This window comes from Cibotium barometz, chromosome 26 (genome assembly GCF_041138505.1).
Source record: "Cibotium barometz isolate CiBa-2024 chromosome 26, ASM4113850v1, whole genome shotgun sequence".
In the NCBI taxonomy this organism is placed as follows: domain Eukaryota; kingdom Viridiplantae; phylum Streptophyta; class Polypodiopsida; order Cyatheales; family Cibotiaceae; genus Cibotium; species Cibotium barometz.
In genome coordinates, this window is record NC_141071.1 from 15,228,344 (window position 1) to 15,248,692 (window position 20,349).

The following is a 20,349-nucleotide window of genomic DNA, read 5'->3' on the forward strand; positions in this document are numbered from 1 at the left end:
TTTCTGAGCTCACCATAGCCATCATGTCAGCAGGCATAGCCGAGCAACACATTATTTAAAAAAGTCTTTCTTATTAAGCACGTCATTAAAAAAAAAGAGTGAAGAAAAAAAAAAGTGAGAAACCGGCCTAAGGTTATAGCTGCAGCTGCTATAGCTATGGAGGTGCAGCGAGGAGGTCGACAACGGCTATCAAAGAGAAGAAAAATCTTTCTGAGCATTTTCTTTCTAAGCTCACCATAGCCATCATGTTAGGCATAGCCGAGCAGTAGGAATAGCTATAGTAGACACTGTGTGCAGTGGAGGAAGGAAGTGTAAACAATATATCTATGTATACATATATGTATATATATATATATAGAGAGAGAGAGAGAGACTACGCATGTCAAATGTGAGTCGTGACTGTGTGTGAGAGCTGCAATAGGGCGACAGGGCCGGGTAAAACAAGTAAAAAATAATAATGAGCTGAGGAGAGACGCCTATCGCACTAAATATTGTGAAGGAGAGCATGGGAAAATGAAATGCAATTAAAACACCACGTGGTCATGTTAGGTCCTTCAAACGTTCATATAATTAACATATTCGTGTTATATATTAGAGTCTTTGAAACGTGCAAAAGTAGCTGGCAGCATTTAATACCTAAAATAGTAGGTAGGCAACAAGACAAAACCACTATACACAATGCCTAGGCCTTTGCCCTAGGCAGGCCAAAAATCCTCACAGCACAAGAAAGATTTGCTCAGAGAGCACATGTATGCATACACACGTGTATGAAAGTCTATTGCACATTCCAACACTTGGATGACAGTAATTCAGATGAAACTGATCACAGCGATGAAGTCAAGGAAATCCAAGTTATGGGAATGTATTGTGTTATGTAAATCTATGACAAACTTGAGGATAAGGCTACCCTTATTCAAAACCAAGGTATGCGTTTCGTTTTCGATTCAAGCAAACTCCATGAGGGCAAAGAAGGATATGTCACTCCAGATGGAACAATTTACCTGCCTACAGTATAGCAAATACGGAGAGGAAAGTCCCGTCTCAGAAATCTCGCAACCCCAACACAGAGTGTGAATCCCTTTGAGGAAGTTATGAGCCCAAGCACGGGGAGGGTTCGAAGACCTAACAGGCCCACAGAAATGAGAGGCCTTCTTAGACACAACTGTGTTCAAATCACAGCTTCATCTTATTCTTGCACAACCTTAACATAATCACAAGCACAATCATGGTTCAATTCGACCATGTACCAGGGATTGATGGACATCGAGGGGCTGCTGTTTGGCTCGACATTGTCTTGGTGCTTATGATTGTATGGTTAGATATCTTCATTGGGATCCTAGTGAGTGGGAGGGGATTGATACAACCAATCCTATGAAGAGTTAGCCTTTCTTCAATTACATTGTCCATAATTCCAGGCTCCTTTTACTCGGATGGATCCTAGTGAGTGGGAGTGGATTGATGCGGCCAATCTTATGAAGGGTTAGCCTTTCTTTAATTACATTGTCCATAATGCCGGGATCCTTTTACTTGGACAGATTTCGAGGACTACTACACTCATGCCGTACTAGGAGAGCTATGGCATCACCCCATTGATTCAAAAGAGATTTTGGCTCATACAAGAGGAGCCAGGTCTCCCACTTGTTCTGGTTATTATTACATGGTGGCCTCCCCATTATTAAATGGAGGGCTATGTGTAGAGCAGATCTTGCCTACCCCAGATGCCCAATAGCTTTTGAGATAGTGCAACATTGCATATAGGAGTGTAGAGCTGCTCAAAGAATTTGAGGCTCTATAGCTTAGGTTATGTGCAAATTGAGGAGAGATACCATTTATGTTACTTGGGGTGCTATTGCTTGGTTCACTCAATCTGGTCTATAAATATTTTTGGAGGGCAAGGAGCTAGACACCCCCATAATGACATTCATAGGTGTGGCTGAATGCTATATGCTAATGGATATTCCTCATACATAGTATAGACCACTTGTGAAGAGGATTGATACTACTAGGGAGCTCATTGCCAATATCACAACTTGGCAGATTTGGAGGGCTAGATGCATAGAGGCTATTGAGGGAATTTAGAAATACGACAATGCATTTGTACTATTTGGGGAGATATTATTCATACTATTATGGCTACATGGGTTCGTATATAGGGACCATCTAGATGTGCACAAGGAAAGCTCACTGTCTTCATGAGGGAGTGGGATCAAGGGATCTGTTTCTCATCAACCCTCATAGGACTCTCTTGGCCCCTTTTTAGCCTATATTGGTTGAGATTACCCTACTTTTTTTGTTCCAACTTCCATCTATGATTTTTTATGGTCTATTCATACTTAATAGAAGCCTTCTTTTTCAAAAAAACAAAAGCAAAAAAACATCTCCAATCAATTTGATGCTATAGTTCACATTATTTTGTTGTCTTATTTAGGCAAATCCTAATTTTATGGTGTGCTAAACCTTATTTAAAGATGAATCATGATGTAAGGGCCTACAATACCCTCTCCGAGTTGATGTGTGTTTCCTAGGTGCTCATTTGTTGCTCATTCTTTCGAGGCTGCTAGAATGATAAATGCACGAGAGTTGTTTGTGGGAAGGAGTGTGAAAAGCCACATATACTTTTCTACAAGAGGTCACTTAGGCACCTTTCCAACTCTCTTTATACTCCTCACATACATGCTATCCTAATTATGCCATGTCTACCCCTTGCCTTCGGGGGAAAGAACATACAACTAGTAACTTTACCAACATTGTAAAACACTCAACATAGCTCCTTTTTTAGAGCCGTTTGGACTACCACAACCATGGTAATTACTACTACACTTTGTACCACAAATAACAATTCCCTTTCATTCACATATCATGACCATGATAAATATCAATCTTAAGGATTAGACTCTAGAGCTACATACATCATTACTAGTTAAGATTGCCAAAGATATGACCACCACTTAAAAAAGTATTGATAACCATGTCAAAATTGCAAGCCACCTTGAAGGATCCCAAAGACACATTTTTTTAAATGCCACCACATGAAGCTAGTCAAAGCTATTGTCCAATCTCAGTTCCATACCAAATAAAAGATTGCATGGATTGAATAGATGATAGATGGCCTATTTCCTATGATTCAACTTGACCTTTTTTAGGAGGTCCATTCACGCATTGTCCAACCTCAATTCCATACCTTGTAAAAAATTGCATGGATTAAGAATAAATGGTTTTTTAGGAGGTCCATTCATGCATCACAGCCTTCAAGTTGGGTGTAGTAGGTGATGAGGGTAGATTAACCCACTACACCCGACCTTCAGGCTAATGCAAGAGCTCAACCGAGAGGAGTGACACTAGATACAAACCCGATGCCCCCGACCCCCTGGTCCCCCCCGACCATGCCCGCATCACTACAAGAGGAATCTCCCACCATTACAAGACTTTCTCCCGCCAACCCAGCTTTCCTACATTGGGTGCCATGTTGCAACGTCCTATGCTATATATTTTAGGGTGATATGAGAGCTGGACACTTTTGGTTTTGGGATTAGATCTAACATTTCAGCTCTTGCTACGTTCTTTGAAATTTTTTTATAGTATCTATGATGATATATTTCATGGACATTATAAGTAACCTTATGGTCTCATAGGTCATTTTGGCCTCTTGTAGACGTTAATACAACTTTTAGGTCATTTTGGCCTCTTGTAGACGTTAATACAACTTTCTTTCTTTCTCTCTCTCTCTCTCTCTCTCTCTCTCTCTCCCCCCCCATATGAATCCCTTTAACAAAATCCAACTTACCATATACAATCTCACACTCTATGCTCTCCAGCGTTCAATCAAAGCTTTATTTTAGTGTGAAATTTACCATGACAACATCCAAATTGCATTCATTGTAGAGACATCGTACACATTATCATAAATGCTATACCATATTTGTATTACACGTTCTTTTGTCTAGGTTTTGTGCTTTTTGTCCTCAATAGGTCTAGCTTTACTTGATTACCAAATGGGCTCTTGGTATGACGAAGATGGACGATATATACCTTGAAATAAGGATGGACCAATGATTGCATGTAAGTAACCATTGCATCATCTCATTAAAATTATTCCTCTATGGAAGCTGCGTGCAAAATCGTCTTAAAAAATCAGCACAGCACAAGAAAGATTTTCTCAGAGAGCGCACATATGCATACACGTGTATGAAAGTCTGTTGCACATTCCAACACTTGGATGACAGTAATTCAGATGAAACTGCTTTGTTTTCAAGATCACAACAATGAAATCTAGGAGTAAGTGCAATCCAGGTTATGGGAATGTATTGTGTTATGTAAATTTATGACTGGTTTAACAAACTTGAGGACAAGGCTACCCTCATTCAAAACCAAGGTATAAGTTTAGTTTTCGATTCAAGCAAACTCCATGCCGTACCTGAACATAAGAAATTTACCTAGTATAATTAATTAAGAACTTTTCAACAGTCTTGGCCTCTCACAACATTGCCCACAAAATTGCGATTTGTAGCTTCAATGCCCATGTGACTACGCGACCTGCTCAGTTCACAGATAAAAAAAGCTTTTTTTTTTGTTGCAGTTTGTTCATACATCTCTTATATGCCAGAATTTTGAAAATTATCAATCTGAAGGAAGATGCAAAAAATCCTGTAAAGGCTCTCTTCTGTAAAAAATACATGACTAAATGAAAATGGGTGCTGCACCGTTTTGATATGTGATCCAATCTCACTCACTTTGAAGGATATGCCACAGCCGGTCTAGAGATAACTTTACATACGATGTGATAGTCTCACTCACTTTGAAGACTGTTACAGCCAGTTCCTCTAGATACAAAAGCCCTATGCAGGAAAACCTCTCCCTTTCTCTATATCACTTCCCCCCTCCTTTGGAACTACTCTTCGAATTAATTCTCCTTTTCAAAATTCAGGATGCCACCATATATACTAAATCAAATTGCTGCAGATATATCCCTCCTGAAAAAATTTCAAGCCTCACAATCTCATGCGAGGCAAAACGGATATATTGATTACAGTGGATGTTTGCTTACTAGACATTGCCTTCATACTAAGGCCACCAAAGGTAAGTCATACCCACTGTAAGAGGATAGTAATCAAATGAGATTAATTTACTTCCCAAAATAAGGCATTCGATTCTTCTTGTTCGTTGCTGTCACTGCCATCTCTGTAAAGAACTTTACCAAGTCTTCTCTAAAAACCTCTTCCACCTTTCGTGATTCCATGTTTCTGACCTGTTGGCCACAGGCAAAGAACTGGTGATGCTACCACCATGACATACATGGACCTAGTTTGCATGCAAGATTTTTGAACACAACAAAAGTGACAGACAAATCTATGAGCATCACCCACTCAAAACTACGTTAGAATTAAGTTCCAGTATCCGCTCCATCTAACTGTTTGCATTCATCATTGTACCCTGACTTTCAAAAGGAGAAACCTTTCTTCTGACTGCCTGACTTGCCAGCTACAGCAAAGATTACTTAGGTGCAGTGTCGTGAAGTTTCAGGAAAGGTAAGCCATCACTTTGCATGCACTCTCTGCTGTTGACCTTCACTTCTGAGCCTCTATTATCTATCAACAAGAAAACAAGGTGTGTTTATCCAAGGCAGAGAGAATAAAGGCTTGTGATCTAATCCAGGTACGATGCTAGAAAAGCAGTGAGCAGTAGTCAGTTTTGGCCATGTGTTCTTAAGCTAAAGCTGCAAGTTGTGTTCCTCAGCTAAGGCTGCAAGCTCACTGTCAGAAAACGAGTTACAAAGGTGGCCAGAAATATTATATTTCAAGGGTCTGCGCATTACGAGTCCTCTCCTGGAAGCTTTACTGCACATAAAGATAGATGGCTAAACAGAGGACCCTACTAGAACAGCATCATGATTATTAGCATGCCTTGGGCAATCCAAACAGTTAATTGTACTGACCCTGCATGTGTTCAGGTAATATATTTCTTAACCGTTCTCCCCTTGACAGTCCCTCCATGCCCAAGGCCTTCACTGGGCCTACCTGCTTTGGGTACTGGGTGTGTCTCTGTGTTTCCCTGGCCTTCCAGATGATGCTATTCTTTGGGATGTCTCCAGATGCATCTCCTATGGGTGGGTCTCGATGAGCCCTTCTGGATAACTTTATGTTGCGTTATGATAGTGGCATTACTGAAAAAGGGGCATAGATCTAAAGAACCATACACCAAGGTGGTTTTACAGACTAGAAGCAGCAGCCTTAAAGAGTGTACTCATCAAAGTTGTAAATAAGCCTCATTGAATAGAACTTTAACCAGTCCTCCCATCCAATCAAGTAAGTACCTTTACAGTGTTTCCATGAGTAAGATCTGCCTCTGTTATCATGACCAGCCACTTAATCCCGTGCTCATTTGCATAGTCATATTGCTCAGTGAGACTGGGTGAAGGTGAGTGTACAAACTCTGCCTGGACAAACAAAAGGAAAATTTTAACTTTTAGATGCATAAATGATCTTAAATGTCCATTGAAGTATTTCTGTTGCAACATCTAACTGGTGACTGGTGCTACTTGTTTGCTTGCCTTGATATTTCCATCCCACAACTCAGAGACCACTTCCATTCGTTCTCTCAGTAAGCCTCCGCCTCCTTTTGAGCATACAAGCACTTCAACCCCCAAGTCTGGCTCACTAGAAAGCATCCATACAAGAGTTCAGTAAATGGTAAAGAGTGCCTAAGAGTTCGGTAGATGCTGCTACACTTCAATATCAAGATTTTACCTTTCAGATGCTGCAGCCAAGATGAGCTTCTCTAGTGCAATGCTTACTCCAACAGCACCTGGAGCAGAAATAGCCTGCAGCACATAACCTGAAGAGTGAGATGAGCAGCATGCTTTCATAAACTAGCCAAATACAAGCACTAACAATCTAGTCATGTTAAAAATTCACTGACATATAAACTGGACTCCCAGGCATGCACAAGTGAAAAGTCCTTAAACGAGGTATTTTCGAAGTTGAGGCACTAACCCTATCCAACACTAGCCAAATGCAAGCACCAACAATCTAGTCATGTTAAAAATTCATCTACATATAAACAAACTGGACTCCCAGGCATGCACAAGTGAAAAGTCCTAAAACGAGGTATTTTCGAAGTTGAGGCACTAACCCTACCCAACACTAGCCAAATGCAAGCACCAACAATCTAGTCATTTTAAAAATTCACCTACATATAAACAAACTGGACTCCCAGGCATGCACAAATGAAAAGTCCTTAAACGAGGTATTTTCGAAGTTGAGGCACTAACCCTTCCGACACTGCTCAGAGGAAAGAAATTCTCTCTTTGTTACCCTCATCCTTAACCACTAAGTTTCTTAGACCTCACTAGGGATCTTGATCATCACTCCACCAATTCAAAGCAACCAAAAAAAAAATCCATGTTTATGTTCTTCTCACACTTTTTTCTTTGTGAAACCACTGCCAAATCTTATATTCGAGAACCCTCAAAGCGAGAGGCTCTCATTAAAGTACATCTAAAAAACAGTGGAAAAACACTTCATAGTTCTGCTAATCAATTGGTTGTAGCTCGAAATTGTCATGCAATGACTAACGTAATGATCAACGGAAGTATACATACTTGTCAATCTGAGGTCGTGCAAAGGCCTCATAATTACAATCCAGCCATATTGTCCATATAGCCCCATATCTCCCCCAGGCAAAGAAAAGAGCATATTCTTGCAGTTTGGAATCCAAAACATTTTCCCAAATGTCACCCTAGGGAATCTTGTTCGTATATCCAACAATAGATGATTCAAAAAATCCCTTGTGTCAGTACATGCCCATAGCAAATGATAAGTACTCTCCATCTGATGATGGCACCGCAAACAATTTGCAACTGCAATTTTCCAAACTCTCCTATTGTTTGGAAGCAATCCCGTGAGGCATCTCCATAGAAAAACCTTCTGTTTAAAAGGCAATTTGCTTTGCCATATGTTTTCCAAATTACCTTTCCACCAGCCTAAGGACTTGTTCATATGCCACACCCGATCCACATGTCACTTTATCCATGGCTTTGGAAGCAGTAATCTATATGCCCTCGCTGCTGTCAGTCCACAAAGAGGAAACTCCGTAATATAACCTGGTCGGATGTTCTTTAGCAGCCAATCAACCTGCCATTGCCCAACCGACATATAGGACATATCCCCATGTCTTGCTAGCTGAGCAACAACAAGTCTCCATATAGGGCGGTAATGGGCTCCCAATTGCCACCGTCGCGTGCTTGTGGAAACGATAATGGTCTATCTTTAGTCGATATGACATCCCCCGATGTAAAAATTCCTTTTTTGTGCTAAAAAATAAGCTTTTCTTGGCTTAGCCACAGCCAATGGCGTATCAAATGCTCTGCTCCAATGCACATTTTCAGCTACCAGTGTGTTTCCAAGAGGCATTGGCCTATGGTGCCCAATGCAAATGTATGAGCACAGATTTCCAGTCTTGCAACAATCTAGAAGAGTAGGAGCAGCCTAGGATTTTTCCTTGTACTTGACCTTCCAAGATATCCCAGTAGGAGAGATTCGAATGCTCAAAACAATCAACCTTGTAATGCGTACACATTGTAGCCAACATCCGTGCCCATGGTTGTCCTTGTTCCATGAAAGTTATTATCATGGTAAGTTTCCAAGCTAGTACATGGTAATACACATTCAAGATATTCAGCCCGCCATGCATTTTAGGAATGCATACATGCTCCATTTTCAATAGCCTTAATGCCTTCCTATCAATGCTTGTTTTCCATAACAATTCCATTGTTGATGACATGAGTGTGTCAAATGATTTTGTCCCAAATTAGCAATGGCAAGAAGAACTGTATGTAAGACATTATGATGGATTGTAATATTTGCAGCCTGGCATGTAAAGGCCATGTAGACAAGTGCCAATAATCAACCTTTTGTTTGACTTTTGTTTGCACCCACACAACTGCTTCTTTGAAAGAAATGTTCCAACCCAAAGGATAACCCAAACATCTAGTGATTTGGCCTGGGGTTAGTATATCTCTTGGCCAAAGTATACTATCCAATCCACTTGTTTTAGTGGTAGCAACTTTGACTTTCTAAAGTTGATTTTCAGCCCCACCGTTGTAGTCCCAAAAAATTGCAGAACATCCATAATCACTGTCAGCTCCCTTGGAGTATCTCCCGAGAAGTGAAGAGAGTCATCAACATATGCATGTGCAACCACTGGTGACCCGTCTGGCTGTACCAGTCCATGTAATTCTCCTTCCCAAGTAAGAATATCCATATACATCAGCAGAGGATGAGTGGCAATTGCATACAACATAGAGCTCAATGGGCAGCCCTGCCTAACTGATCTTCCAAAAGTCCATGGTGATGATAATTCTTTCCTAATAATACATCTAGCTATGCTGCCTGCATACAACAAGTAGATGACTTCTGTCGTTTTCGAACCAAGCCCCAGACGTTTCATGGTGGTAGCAATAAAATCCTAGTGCATTGTATCAAATGCTTCAGCAATATCTACCTGCAATAGCAACACCTCCTAACTAGTATATTTGGCATACTCCATTCCCACATAAGCATTACATATGTTGTCTATTATTTGTCATCTAGGAATGAACCCATATTGGGAAAGATGCAAGCCTTCTGTTAAGCACATTGGCTATTCTATTGGAGATCATCTTTGTCACCAATTTCTATAGCGCTAGCATTATTGAAGTGATAGGTCTCCAATCAGCCAAATTCAAGCATACATCCTTTTGGGGAGCCAATTTCACAAGGCCCTCTTGCTAGGAAGCAGGTATCACTCTTTGTAACCATGCAACATTTATCATAGAATGTCTTACAATTCCTCTCGAGAATGTTGAAACAATTTATGTTCTTCACACACACTTTGCCTCATACGTACCTCCACTAATGATGCACATGATAAAAGACTGGGTGCAGGGGCACACATGGCTGCCCCCTATCCTAACCTCTGAGATTCAAGTAAAAATGCAGCTATACTTCATGGTTAGCTGGATTAATGGCACTCCCATACCTCCATAGATCTACTCATAAGAGCCTCTTAATGAAAGGCAAGAGAGATTACAGTCATGAGAACTCCATATTTATCAAGCATGAGCCCCCCTTTTAATACCTCCAATACACTAGTCATGAGCTCTTGAGCTACCCAAAACAGGTCTTAGGATTCCCATTGGAATTGATGAGGACCTCTTGGAGAACTGACATGCACTAGAGAAGACAATATACATGGAAACAAATGCAAAACCATTAAAAGTTGTAAAACTTGCATTGACATGGATCAGAAAAGCCATGTACAAACCAGAGTGCTTGTCCAATGCTCTTGAACAAGCTGATCATAGCGACCTCCAATAGCTAAAAGCATTCCTGCTGATGAAGCGGCAAGGCAACAACCCTTGCGTATGTAAATCTGCTTTTCCCAGAACAAGAGGTCACTCAGAACTACAAGAAATAATTCCTTTGAGACAGCAGTGCACATACACATTCGCAACGTGCACAAACAACTCAAGCCATGCAGAATGTATTGATAGCCAAAGCCGATGGAGTGGTTCACCTGAAAAAATATTCCTCTGTGGTACTCCTCAACAGGTACCATCAGTGCATCGACATGAACATCTTTCGAAATGCTCCAAACTCTCAAGTAACTCTGAAGAGTGGCTAGTTCATCAATTGCAGAGGAAATAAGAGCACCTGAAAGGTTCACTACAGTGAGAAGTTGCTAGCTAAGTGAGAAATGTTTCGAAGGATGCACAGCATTAACTGCATAAAATAAGCATAAATAAATAGACACACGTGATAGAATGTGAATGCATACTGTCTGCTAACCCTCCTCGAAGCCGGGATAGAGCCACATCTGCATCTCCATTCCATCTGTATTCTACTGTTTGCAAGCGATCTACTACACTTTCTTGCAGTTTAAGCCCCTAACGTTAAAACATTTGGTAAGTAAAGCACCAGAACCATATACATATACATGCACCACCAGTTTTTTTTTTCCTCCAAAAACGAGACTTCTAATAAGTATGAACAAATATACAAGAGGGAGATTACAAACCAAACAAGGGGGAAATGTCAACAAATCCGGTACCTTATGCTGCCAATAAGGTCCCATATGAGTGGGAGTGAAAAAGATGCCATAAGCCATAATCTCACTCTCATAAATTGGCTGCGCTTTCTCTCCACAGCCCTGGAAGATCCGTGGATTCTTGCCCAAGTGGCCATAAGGGTGTGGATGATATTAAATCCTACAAATGCACTGTGACTCATAAACTAAAGTGCCCTCAATGGCCTAAATGCATCTAGCCTTCCAAATGTGCTAGACTGTATCTTTGGAAATAATAAATCTACTATTAGCATAAGCATCATGAACGGTGTTCGGAGCCTTAACATGCTTGTGCCATATTAATCAAGCATTGAGTAGAGAAATGGACTAGACAAGAGCAAAACGACATTGTCTATAGCCGATCATAATTGTCATTGATTGTTACTCTTGCAACAACCTTGTCCACCACTCACCAATTCAATGTTGCATCTACAATCATTCCAATCCACACACTCACCGTAAGGATGCTAACATACACACTTTAACAAACAAGATTAATATTCTCTCTCTCTCTCTCTCTCTCTCTCTCTCTCTCTTTTAATATACGTGAAGCATACGCATACGAGTATGAAAGTATGTTTCAAGTATGTTTGGCTCACTCGGGCTGAAACATACGTGGCCCTAATTACATTGTATTTTATAGGCAATAAATTATAGTTTCACCAAATTATTGGCAATGAGAAATGAGACGAGAACTTTATAATCCATTTCATATGTCATAATGTCTAAAAAAACCAAGGAAAGTAAACTTGCACACAATTTACATTAGCAAAACTAGAAGTCTAGTACAACGACCATAGTAAGTTAAAAATGCAAATATTAAAGTTTGAACTTCCAACTTCCATTGCTGACATGGCTCAAGTCTCAAAACCATTAGACATCATGAGTCATTGATATATCAAAATGAAACCGAAAGACTACTACTAAACAAAAAACTGCGTACTAAGCAGTAGGAAGTCTACTCTGAGATGTCTTCCATTTCATTCTCCTCCCTAAAGGAGTGCGAAGGAGAACCCTCATCATCACTAGCCTCCTCCTCCTCCTCCTCCTCCTCCTCATCATCATCTGGCTCAGCAGAAACACTTGCGCTTGCACCTGTGACAACTCTTACATTTACTTCCTCATTTGGCTCTTGTAGTTCCTGCAAGGAAATGAGTCTATCATCATCTTTCTCTTCGTTGACCATTTCTAAGGTCACCTCCATCTTCTCAAACCCTCTCTCCTTGAGCTTTGTAAGGAGACGGAGGTTGGTATGTATATATACCAACTTCTTTGTGTGAGAGGGCTTCAACCTATTCCTCCTTTTTGTATGAATGAGAGAAAAAGTACTCCAATTTCTCTCACATGGTGATGAGAAACTTCCTTGAGACAACACATGGATAGCAAGCTGCTGCAATTTAGGAGTGCTTGCCCCAAATGTCTCCCACCATTTTACGTGTTGCATTCTTTTCTCATCCTTGGCAAGGGCATGAGCAAAGGACTTTCCCTCCGATCGATATACATCCAACTCATCAACCAAGACTCTTTTCTCCTCTATATTGTTTTTAGTGTAGCATTCTATGGTTTTCATCCATCCGTTGTTCACCTCCGCATCACTATCTCGGCCCTTCCCTCTCCAAGCAGAATGCAAGACAAAGCCCGTAGCATGCATCATATCCCATCTTCCAAAAACAAAGTTCCTTCATGGCATTGAGCTTCACAGGATCCACACCTGTCATGTTCTCTATTTTCTCTACCATGAGGTCTGTCAACTAATAGATCAAACCCATGGTAGCCCCTTCTTTGTCAGCCAAACGAAGGATCTTCAATATTGGTTTACATAGTGTCACAATCATCCTTGCATCTATCTAAAAAATGCTGCCCAAGATGATAGATACAACATCCTCAACCTTCTTTGTGCATGATGACTTCCATGAGCACCATTCTGCGCTCACAACCAGCCTTCTCAACCCATTGTACACCATCTCATCCAAAAGTTTGCAAGCATTATGAATGTGGATGCAAATCTGGTGGTCGAAGGCTTTAGCAACTCCTTTGCACTATGCTTTCGATACATGGCCAAGGCTGTTTGCTTTCTTGTGATAAAGCAACAAAATTTCAGTCCTTGGTCCAAGACATGGGCAACCCAGTCCAACTATGCAATGTCTTCAAAAAGTAGATCCAAGCAATCGCATGTGCATCTAGTGTAAAAGATGGAAGGCCATTCTTGCTCTATCAATTGACCTGCACGCACACAATTTGCCGCACTGTCCACGCAAGCTTGATGGCCCTACATCCAAGATGGCCTCTTTCAAGACCTCAAAATTATACTCCCCTGACTTATATTGGCCACTAGAGACCATAATGTTGATGATGGGTCTTCTATTATCTGACCAGCCATCACATACAATAGTACATGCATACTTTTTCCATTTCTCTCAAACTGCTAATAAATTATTTTCAATGCACTTGACCTCATCAGTCAATTCCCTTGTACGCAAGTGATAATAAGAAGGGGGCTTGTAGCTAGCACCCATTTGCCCAATTGCCCTTATCATTTCTGAAAAGTAGGGACTCTTGATTTTCCAATGAGGAATGTCTCTGCATAAAAGAACCTGCGCGCACCCTTATTTGCATCCTTTCGGGCTTGTAGCTGCCATGCATTTGTCAACGCCCCTTGGGTTTTTGAAGTTTTTTCCTCTTCCTTGAGAAACCCTCTTGTGCTGTTGATCCCATAGCAAAAGATCCGGTTGCTGCCCCACTAGTGCCTTCCATACCAATGCCAATGCTAGCATCATATACATCATCACCACCCAAATCAGCAACCTCTGCATCAATGCTAACCTCTGGCCCATATGCTGAAACACCTGCATATGAAGTCTTCTACATATGTCTTTTACACTTTGGGGGGCATGTGGGCATTTATCAACCCTTGGACTTTGATCCCCAAAATATGTGATCGGATGCGGTGTGGGCCTCCATCCCATACATGGGGACAAAACTTGCACTTGCAAGTATGCATGCCTCTTGCACAATAGTCACATAGTCCCATTCCAAGCCCTTCTTGCATCCCATCTTTAATACCTGTTTGGGAGTAGACGACACTTCCTGTGAGTCAGACATGAGGAGTCAAGGCTTCAATATTCTGAAATATTTCAAATTTTGGAATTTCAGACTTGTGTGGGCAGTGGGCACACCCTCGCAAGTCACATGTGAGCTGCAGATTTTGAGTGGAGAATAATAGAAACTTGAAAGTTGAAAGAACTTGAAACAGAGCCTAGAGTCTAGACCAAAACGTGTACACTGGTGACTGTAGTATGTACAGTACAGTGTACACTGTAGTAACTTAGAGAAGACTCAACTTTCAAGAGTCAAGAAGGCCAAGGGGGCCACTGTGTGTGTGTGTGTGTGTGTGAGAGAGAGAGAGAGAGAGAGAGAGAGAGAGATAGAGAGAGAGAGAAAGAAAGTTGTATTAACGTATTCAAAAGGCCAAAATAACCTATGAGACCAAAAGGTTACATCATATCCATGAGGTACATAATCTTGGGTACAAAATAGTAATAAAGAACGATAACAAAAATCTAGAACTTTAAAATCTGATCTAGGTACATGAGCAGAGAGCTCTCATATCACCCTAATACATCCCTCATGGGCCGTTGTGACATGGTGCTCAAGGTGGTAAAACTGAGCTGGCGCAAGAAGGTCCTGCGATCATGGTTGTCACGGTACGAAAATACGATACCGTACAGGAATTTTTGGTACGATATGAAATTTTCGGATACCGTACGATAAAATACGGTTTTTATTTTTTACACTTACAACCTATGGAGCTTCAAGCTTGAATGTGAGGGAAGGTTGGGAGGGGAGGAGTCTACAGTGCTCGAGGAACCAGAACATGGATATGTGTCTCTCCCGGTTGGATCTCCCGATTGTCTCCAAAAAAGAACCTGGATGGGTAATGCAATACCAAAGGTCTCCCAGTGTAGCGTTTATGACTAAGGGACCGTCCTTGCACATATACGAGGAGTGCATCTATGGTGATAAGTTTAAGGACTCCTCTCTAGATCAAAATGGCCATGTCCAAATCTTCTCCCTCGTGCATAACTTGAGAATCTAATTATCTAACCTACCTATACCAGGGATCCCCAAGTGATGTAGCAAGATTCTCTCATCCTACCAATCAAGTGTACACTACCAGTCTACCTTGCTAGATTTTTTAGGTCTCTCAACAACCCCATATGGAATACTGAGTGGACACGAAAGTTGCGAAGTATTGCGAGCATTTGGGATCTTCGTAAAGCAGGGTTTCTATATTTTTTTTAGCATTTGGAATTATTTTTTTTCAAGGAAAAAAAATTTGGAAAAAAAAAACTCGTACCGTACGATACCGTACGGTATCGTACCATACGAACCCATTCGTACCGGTACGAGAAACAACTATGCCTGCGATGATGGGAGATGATGGCCCGGATCTTCCTGTGGTGGTGTGGCCGTGGGTGAGGGCCATGGGGTTTGGGGCGTCGATCTCTGCATAACTCAGTGGCTCTGTCAAGTGTCACACCTCTCGGCCGAGCTCCTACACTAGCCTGTGGTCTGGGTATGATGGGTGGATCGGCCCTCGGAGTGCTGGTATGGAAGAAGTCAGTGAGAGCTCTCTGTGCTGGGCCTCGAGCAAGTATAGCTGATCTGGATCTCACTAAGGACTCCTTGTGTCTACGGAGCTCTAGAAGAAAAAGTCCCAGGCATCTCTGATCCGGGAAGTCCATGATCCTAGAAAGTGGTCTGAACCCGGCTTGGAAGAGGCAGTGGAACCTCCCCCGAATCTCATAGTACACGGGACATCGGCATATGTAATGGTCCTTTGTCTCGGGCTCTGTGTGACAGAGCTGGCATATCCTGTCCTCTGGTGCGGCCGCCCTAGGCCCATATCTGGCAGTCTCCACTCTCAGCTGGTGGGACGAGGTGCGGATCTGGCCGATCGCACATCTCACCCCAAAGGATAGGTGTATGTCCATGTAGCGTGGACGGATGATAAACCCATCCTCTGTCAGGCATAGGAGGTGATCTTTGTAGAAGGCCATCTTTGTCCCCAGTGGACGACTAGGTGAACTCCATGTCCTATGAGTATCCAGTCTAACAATGTCCTTCCTGATAACCCTGTTCCGCTCTGTGCGGCTCAAAGCAAATGACAGGGCCTCTATGCTGTACTGGAAGGGGGGGAGTGCCTCCATCTGCATGTTGTGCATGCCAAACCAAGTGCCTACCTGTGCATACCAGCACTCTGTATCTCCCTCGAGTGTCAACTGTCTCGAGGACTCTAGGGCTAGCCGGGGGTATCTATCAAGTGGAAGCTCCCATAGCCTATGCCAGTATGTCACTGTCTAGAATAGAGCCTTTGTGACTATCGGTGTAGCGCCCATCTCTGCCCACACAATCTCATGTGGCACTGATGGTTTACTCCTAATCATGCGTGAGATCATCGCCACTAGGGGCCTCTCCATCGGCTTCCACCCATCATATACCTCCTCTGTCTTCTCCTGTGGTATAAGCTAGGACCCCAGATGGGGACACCATACAGTAGTGCATGTGTAACTAGAGTATCAAATAGCCAAAGCTTCATCCTCGGCTCTTGAAACTGTATCTGTGAGCATTGCCTCTCTAGCGAGCCAAGAGTTGCATATCCCCTCGTCAATCTAGCGTCGGCCGCCTTCCGAATTGAGAACTGAGGTCCAGCAAAAGTGATCCCAAGGTATACATATGAGGTAACATACTCCACAGGCTCTCCACTGTATGTAAACTGTACTGCAGATCTAGTTATCCACTGTGAGGAGGTGTTAAAGATCATGACCTTGGTCTTTCCAAGGTTCACAGTAAGGTCCAGCAAAAGTGATCCCAAGGTATACATATGAGGTAGCATACTCCACAGGCTCTCCACTGTATGTAAACTGTACTGCAGATCTAGTTATCCACTGTGAGGAGGTGTTAAAGATCATGACCTTGGTCTTTCCAAGGTTCCCGATCCTCGCAAAAGGCTCGTAATGCATCCAAATGCCTCTGCAGCCCCTCTGGTGAATCAGAAATAAGAACAATATCATCTGCATACAAGAGGATCGGTATCAAGACTCCTGCCAAATGTGCTCCTGGTCCTCCCTGTCTGTCTATGTAATCCGAGATCTCGCCAATGTATAGACCGAATAGAGTAGGAGACAAGGGGCAGCCCTGTTTCACCCCAATTGGTCAAGAAGGCAAAGTGTGCAAGCTCCGCAAAGCACTTTATGGTCTCAAACAAGCTCCAAGGGCTTGGTATGAGAAAATTCATGCATACTTGACTAGCTAGGGATTCTCAACAATAGTCCAACTATGAGCACACTCTATGTCAAAGAGGATCATGGTATTTTGATTATGCTCATACTCTACGAGAATGAAATGCTTTTGACTGGAAATAATGAGGATGCAATTTCAGCTTTCAAAGCTACATTAAAGACCTCATTTGAACTGCTAGATTTGGATTTATTGCACTATTACTTGGACATAAAATTTGTGTAGATGGATGAAGGCATTTTTATGCTTCAATCCAAATACATACAGAAACTCCTGCATAAGTTTGGCTTCCAGGATTGTAAGCCTATTTCTACACCTGAACAACACGGGCTCAAATTGAGTATGTATGATGCAAGAGAGCCTTATGACATGAGCCTGTATAGCCAGGCAGTGGGCTGCCTCATATATTTGTGCAATACACGTCCAGATATTCAGTTTGGTGTGTCCCAGTCAAGCAAATTCATGCTCAGCCCAGGGACAAAGCATTGGCAAGCTGTGAAACGCATTTTTCACTATCTTCAGGGCACCTCGGATGTTGGATTGTTCTATCCTAGGGGGGGCAGTTTGCAGCTCCATGCATACAGTGATTCGGATTGGGCAGGTGATTATGACACTTAGCAATCTACCAATGGGAATTGCATTTTTATGGGCAGTTCATGCATATCACGGTTAAGTAAAAAGCAATCCACTGTTGCCACATCTACCTGTGCCTTCACTACTACGGTAGATTGTGTATGGCTAAGAAGGTTACTTATAGATCTTCGTGAGTGTTAGCAGACACCCACCACCATACTCACTGACAATCAGAGTGCTATGGCCGCGGCACGGAATCCGGTTTTCCATGCTCGTACCAAGCGCATAGAGATACATTATCACTATGTAAGAGAGAGGCTTCATGCAGGGGAGATCACTTTGACCTACTGCCCTACACAGGACAATGTTGCAGATTTGTTTACCAAGGCGTTGCCTCAAGAGAAGTTTGAAGCTTTCCGCAAAGCTTTACGCTTACTCTTCTACAGGGAGTGATCTGCTACCTTGTACAAGTTCACAACATCACTACAGGGTGAAGGCGTCTTACAAATCTTATAGATTAGTAGTGCTATGTGTGAACATGGACTTACCAGGGGCACTTCTTTCCATTGGGTTTTTCCCCCTGGACATCTAGTAGTGTAAGAGGACACTACACTTATATCTTGTACTTGTACTTCATTTTCTCATCACTTAATATACATGCAAGCACTTCTCCCACTCCTGCTCCCAGTCGGGTTGCTTCTTGTCAGTGTGTGTGCTTCATTGCTATCCATACCCTAACTCTAGCATCCGAAAGGGCCAACATCATTGCCCTAGTGTATGTGATGTGTCAAAGATAAGGCTTTTAAGCCTATAAATCTTTGAAGCTTGGATCACATGAATCAATATAAGATATCATTGAGGCGTGCATATGCTCTCTCTATACACACTATGGGTACCTTTTATCCACCATAACCTTATTGTCTTGTGCTAACCCTAATCTCCCACAAATGGTATTAGAGCTAGGCTCTCAAGCTGATCGCTGCCGTTCTAGCTGTCGAGAGTACTTGCCCAGAGCCAACCCTCATCGCCAATTCTGGGCGCATTGGTGCAAGGCCATCGCCGCCCAACTCATTGGCGGTGCCGCCCATTTTCATGGCGGCGCTATTGGGGAGATGTCCGCCTCCACCCCAGCTTGGCCTACGCCAGATCTCCACCCCCCTATGCCAAATCTGAGCCCAGCTCTGACGCACGTCTCCAGTAGTGCCAATGCCATCAACTGCATGCGCGGGTTCCGACTATTGAGGGCCATCCGTTTCTTCAATGTATGCACCACCTCTGACGAACTATTGTCGTCTTATAGCTGCCTGCCTTTGTTGCACTCACCATCTCAGACCAATTCGCTGGCATTTCCATGGCTTGCCTTGCCGCCCCCTTCTTTAAGCTTCTTCTTGTGATCAGCATGGAGCCTGAGGTATCCACTCCCACGCTTGCATAAAGATACTATTCATTCAAGGTCTAAACCTTCTTTCTCATCATGATGTTTGAACCATCCATTGAAAAGTTTTTTGGTATTGGGTTTCTCCCTTGACAAACCAAGGTACAACTTCTCCTCATGTAAGAAAGAGTATGGGGTATTGTTTCCGACGATGATGTAGATCCAGGATTCAAAGATCCAAACCAGTCAACATCATGGCGGCAACAAAATGAGAGTGCTATTGCTCTTATTTGGGAGCGCCTTTCAAACTCTGTTGTGCATCATATCGACTCCATGTCTACTTCTAAGGTGATTTGGGGGAAGCTAGAAGGTGATCACATCACCAACTCTAAAGTTTTTCTCAAGTTCAGATTTTATGATCTGAACATGTATGAAAATGAAGAGTTAAGTGATCATTTGGCCAAGCTTGGGTCATTAGTGTAGGAGCTTCCCAGCTTGAAATGTGTGCCTGATGATGTGAATAAAATGGCAATGCTCATCAAGGGCATGCATGGGATCACTCGATTCCAACAAAATCTAGAGGTTTTACGTCTTGCTACTACTACTTTTGATGATCGGGTATCACTTTTAATTTAAAAAGACAGGAGGAACAAAGAGGAGCAAACCAACAGAGGTATTGATCAAGCCTTCATCAACACAAACAAGAATTGGAAGACCAACAAGAAGATTTAGTGCAAGTACAACAAAAGGATGAGGCCCAAGTAGGCCAACTGCTTCAAAAAGCTGGGAAAACAGCAAGAAAAGCATCATGCCAATCTCCTTGAAGAAGATCTTCTAGACTCTTTTGAAGAATACGCTGTTGATAAAGAAGAAATTCATGTTGCAATGGTCCAGGTCAAAGACCGCACTCTAGGCGAGTGGGGTTTCTAAGCTTCATCATTATGAGTAAATCATGCGTTCTCTACCCGGGGAGTCTCCTGAAATCTGATCCATGTGTGTGT

At 42.4% G+C, this 20,349-nt stretch overlaps 1 protein-coding gene across 4 annotated transcripts in view; it reads right to left on the reverse strand.

Moving 5' to 3' along the window:
- Positions 1-4,710: 4,710 nt before the first annotated feature.
- The window catches only part of GCN2 (protein kinase family protein), a 155,829-nt gene continuing 140,190 nt past the window's right edge, over positions 4,711-20,349 (reverse strand). For 2 of the 4 annotated variants that reach the window (XM_086820322.1, XM_086820321.1), the window contains exons 23-29: positions 10,813-10,921; positions 10,552-10,688; positions 10,300-10,407; positions 6,744-6,817; positions 6,548-6,653; positions 6,311-6,433; positions 4,711-5,245 (exon numbers count right to left, since the gene is read on the reverse strand). In XM_086820322.1, coding sequence (XP_086676448.1) covers positions 5,123-5,245; positions 6,311-6,433; positions 6,548-6,653; positions 6,744-6,817; positions 10,300-10,407; positions 10,552-10,688; positions 10,813-10,921 — 780 coding nt within the window. In that variant the 3' untranslated portion in view covers positions 4,711-5,122. Of the gene's footprint in view, positions 5,246-6,310; positions 6,434-6,547; positions 6,654-6,743; positions 6,832-10,299; positions 10,408-10,551; positions 10,689-10,790; positions 10,922-20,349 lie in introns of all 4 variants that reach the window. The other 2 variants (XR_015269204.1, XR_015269205.1) reach the window with 2 other exon arrangements.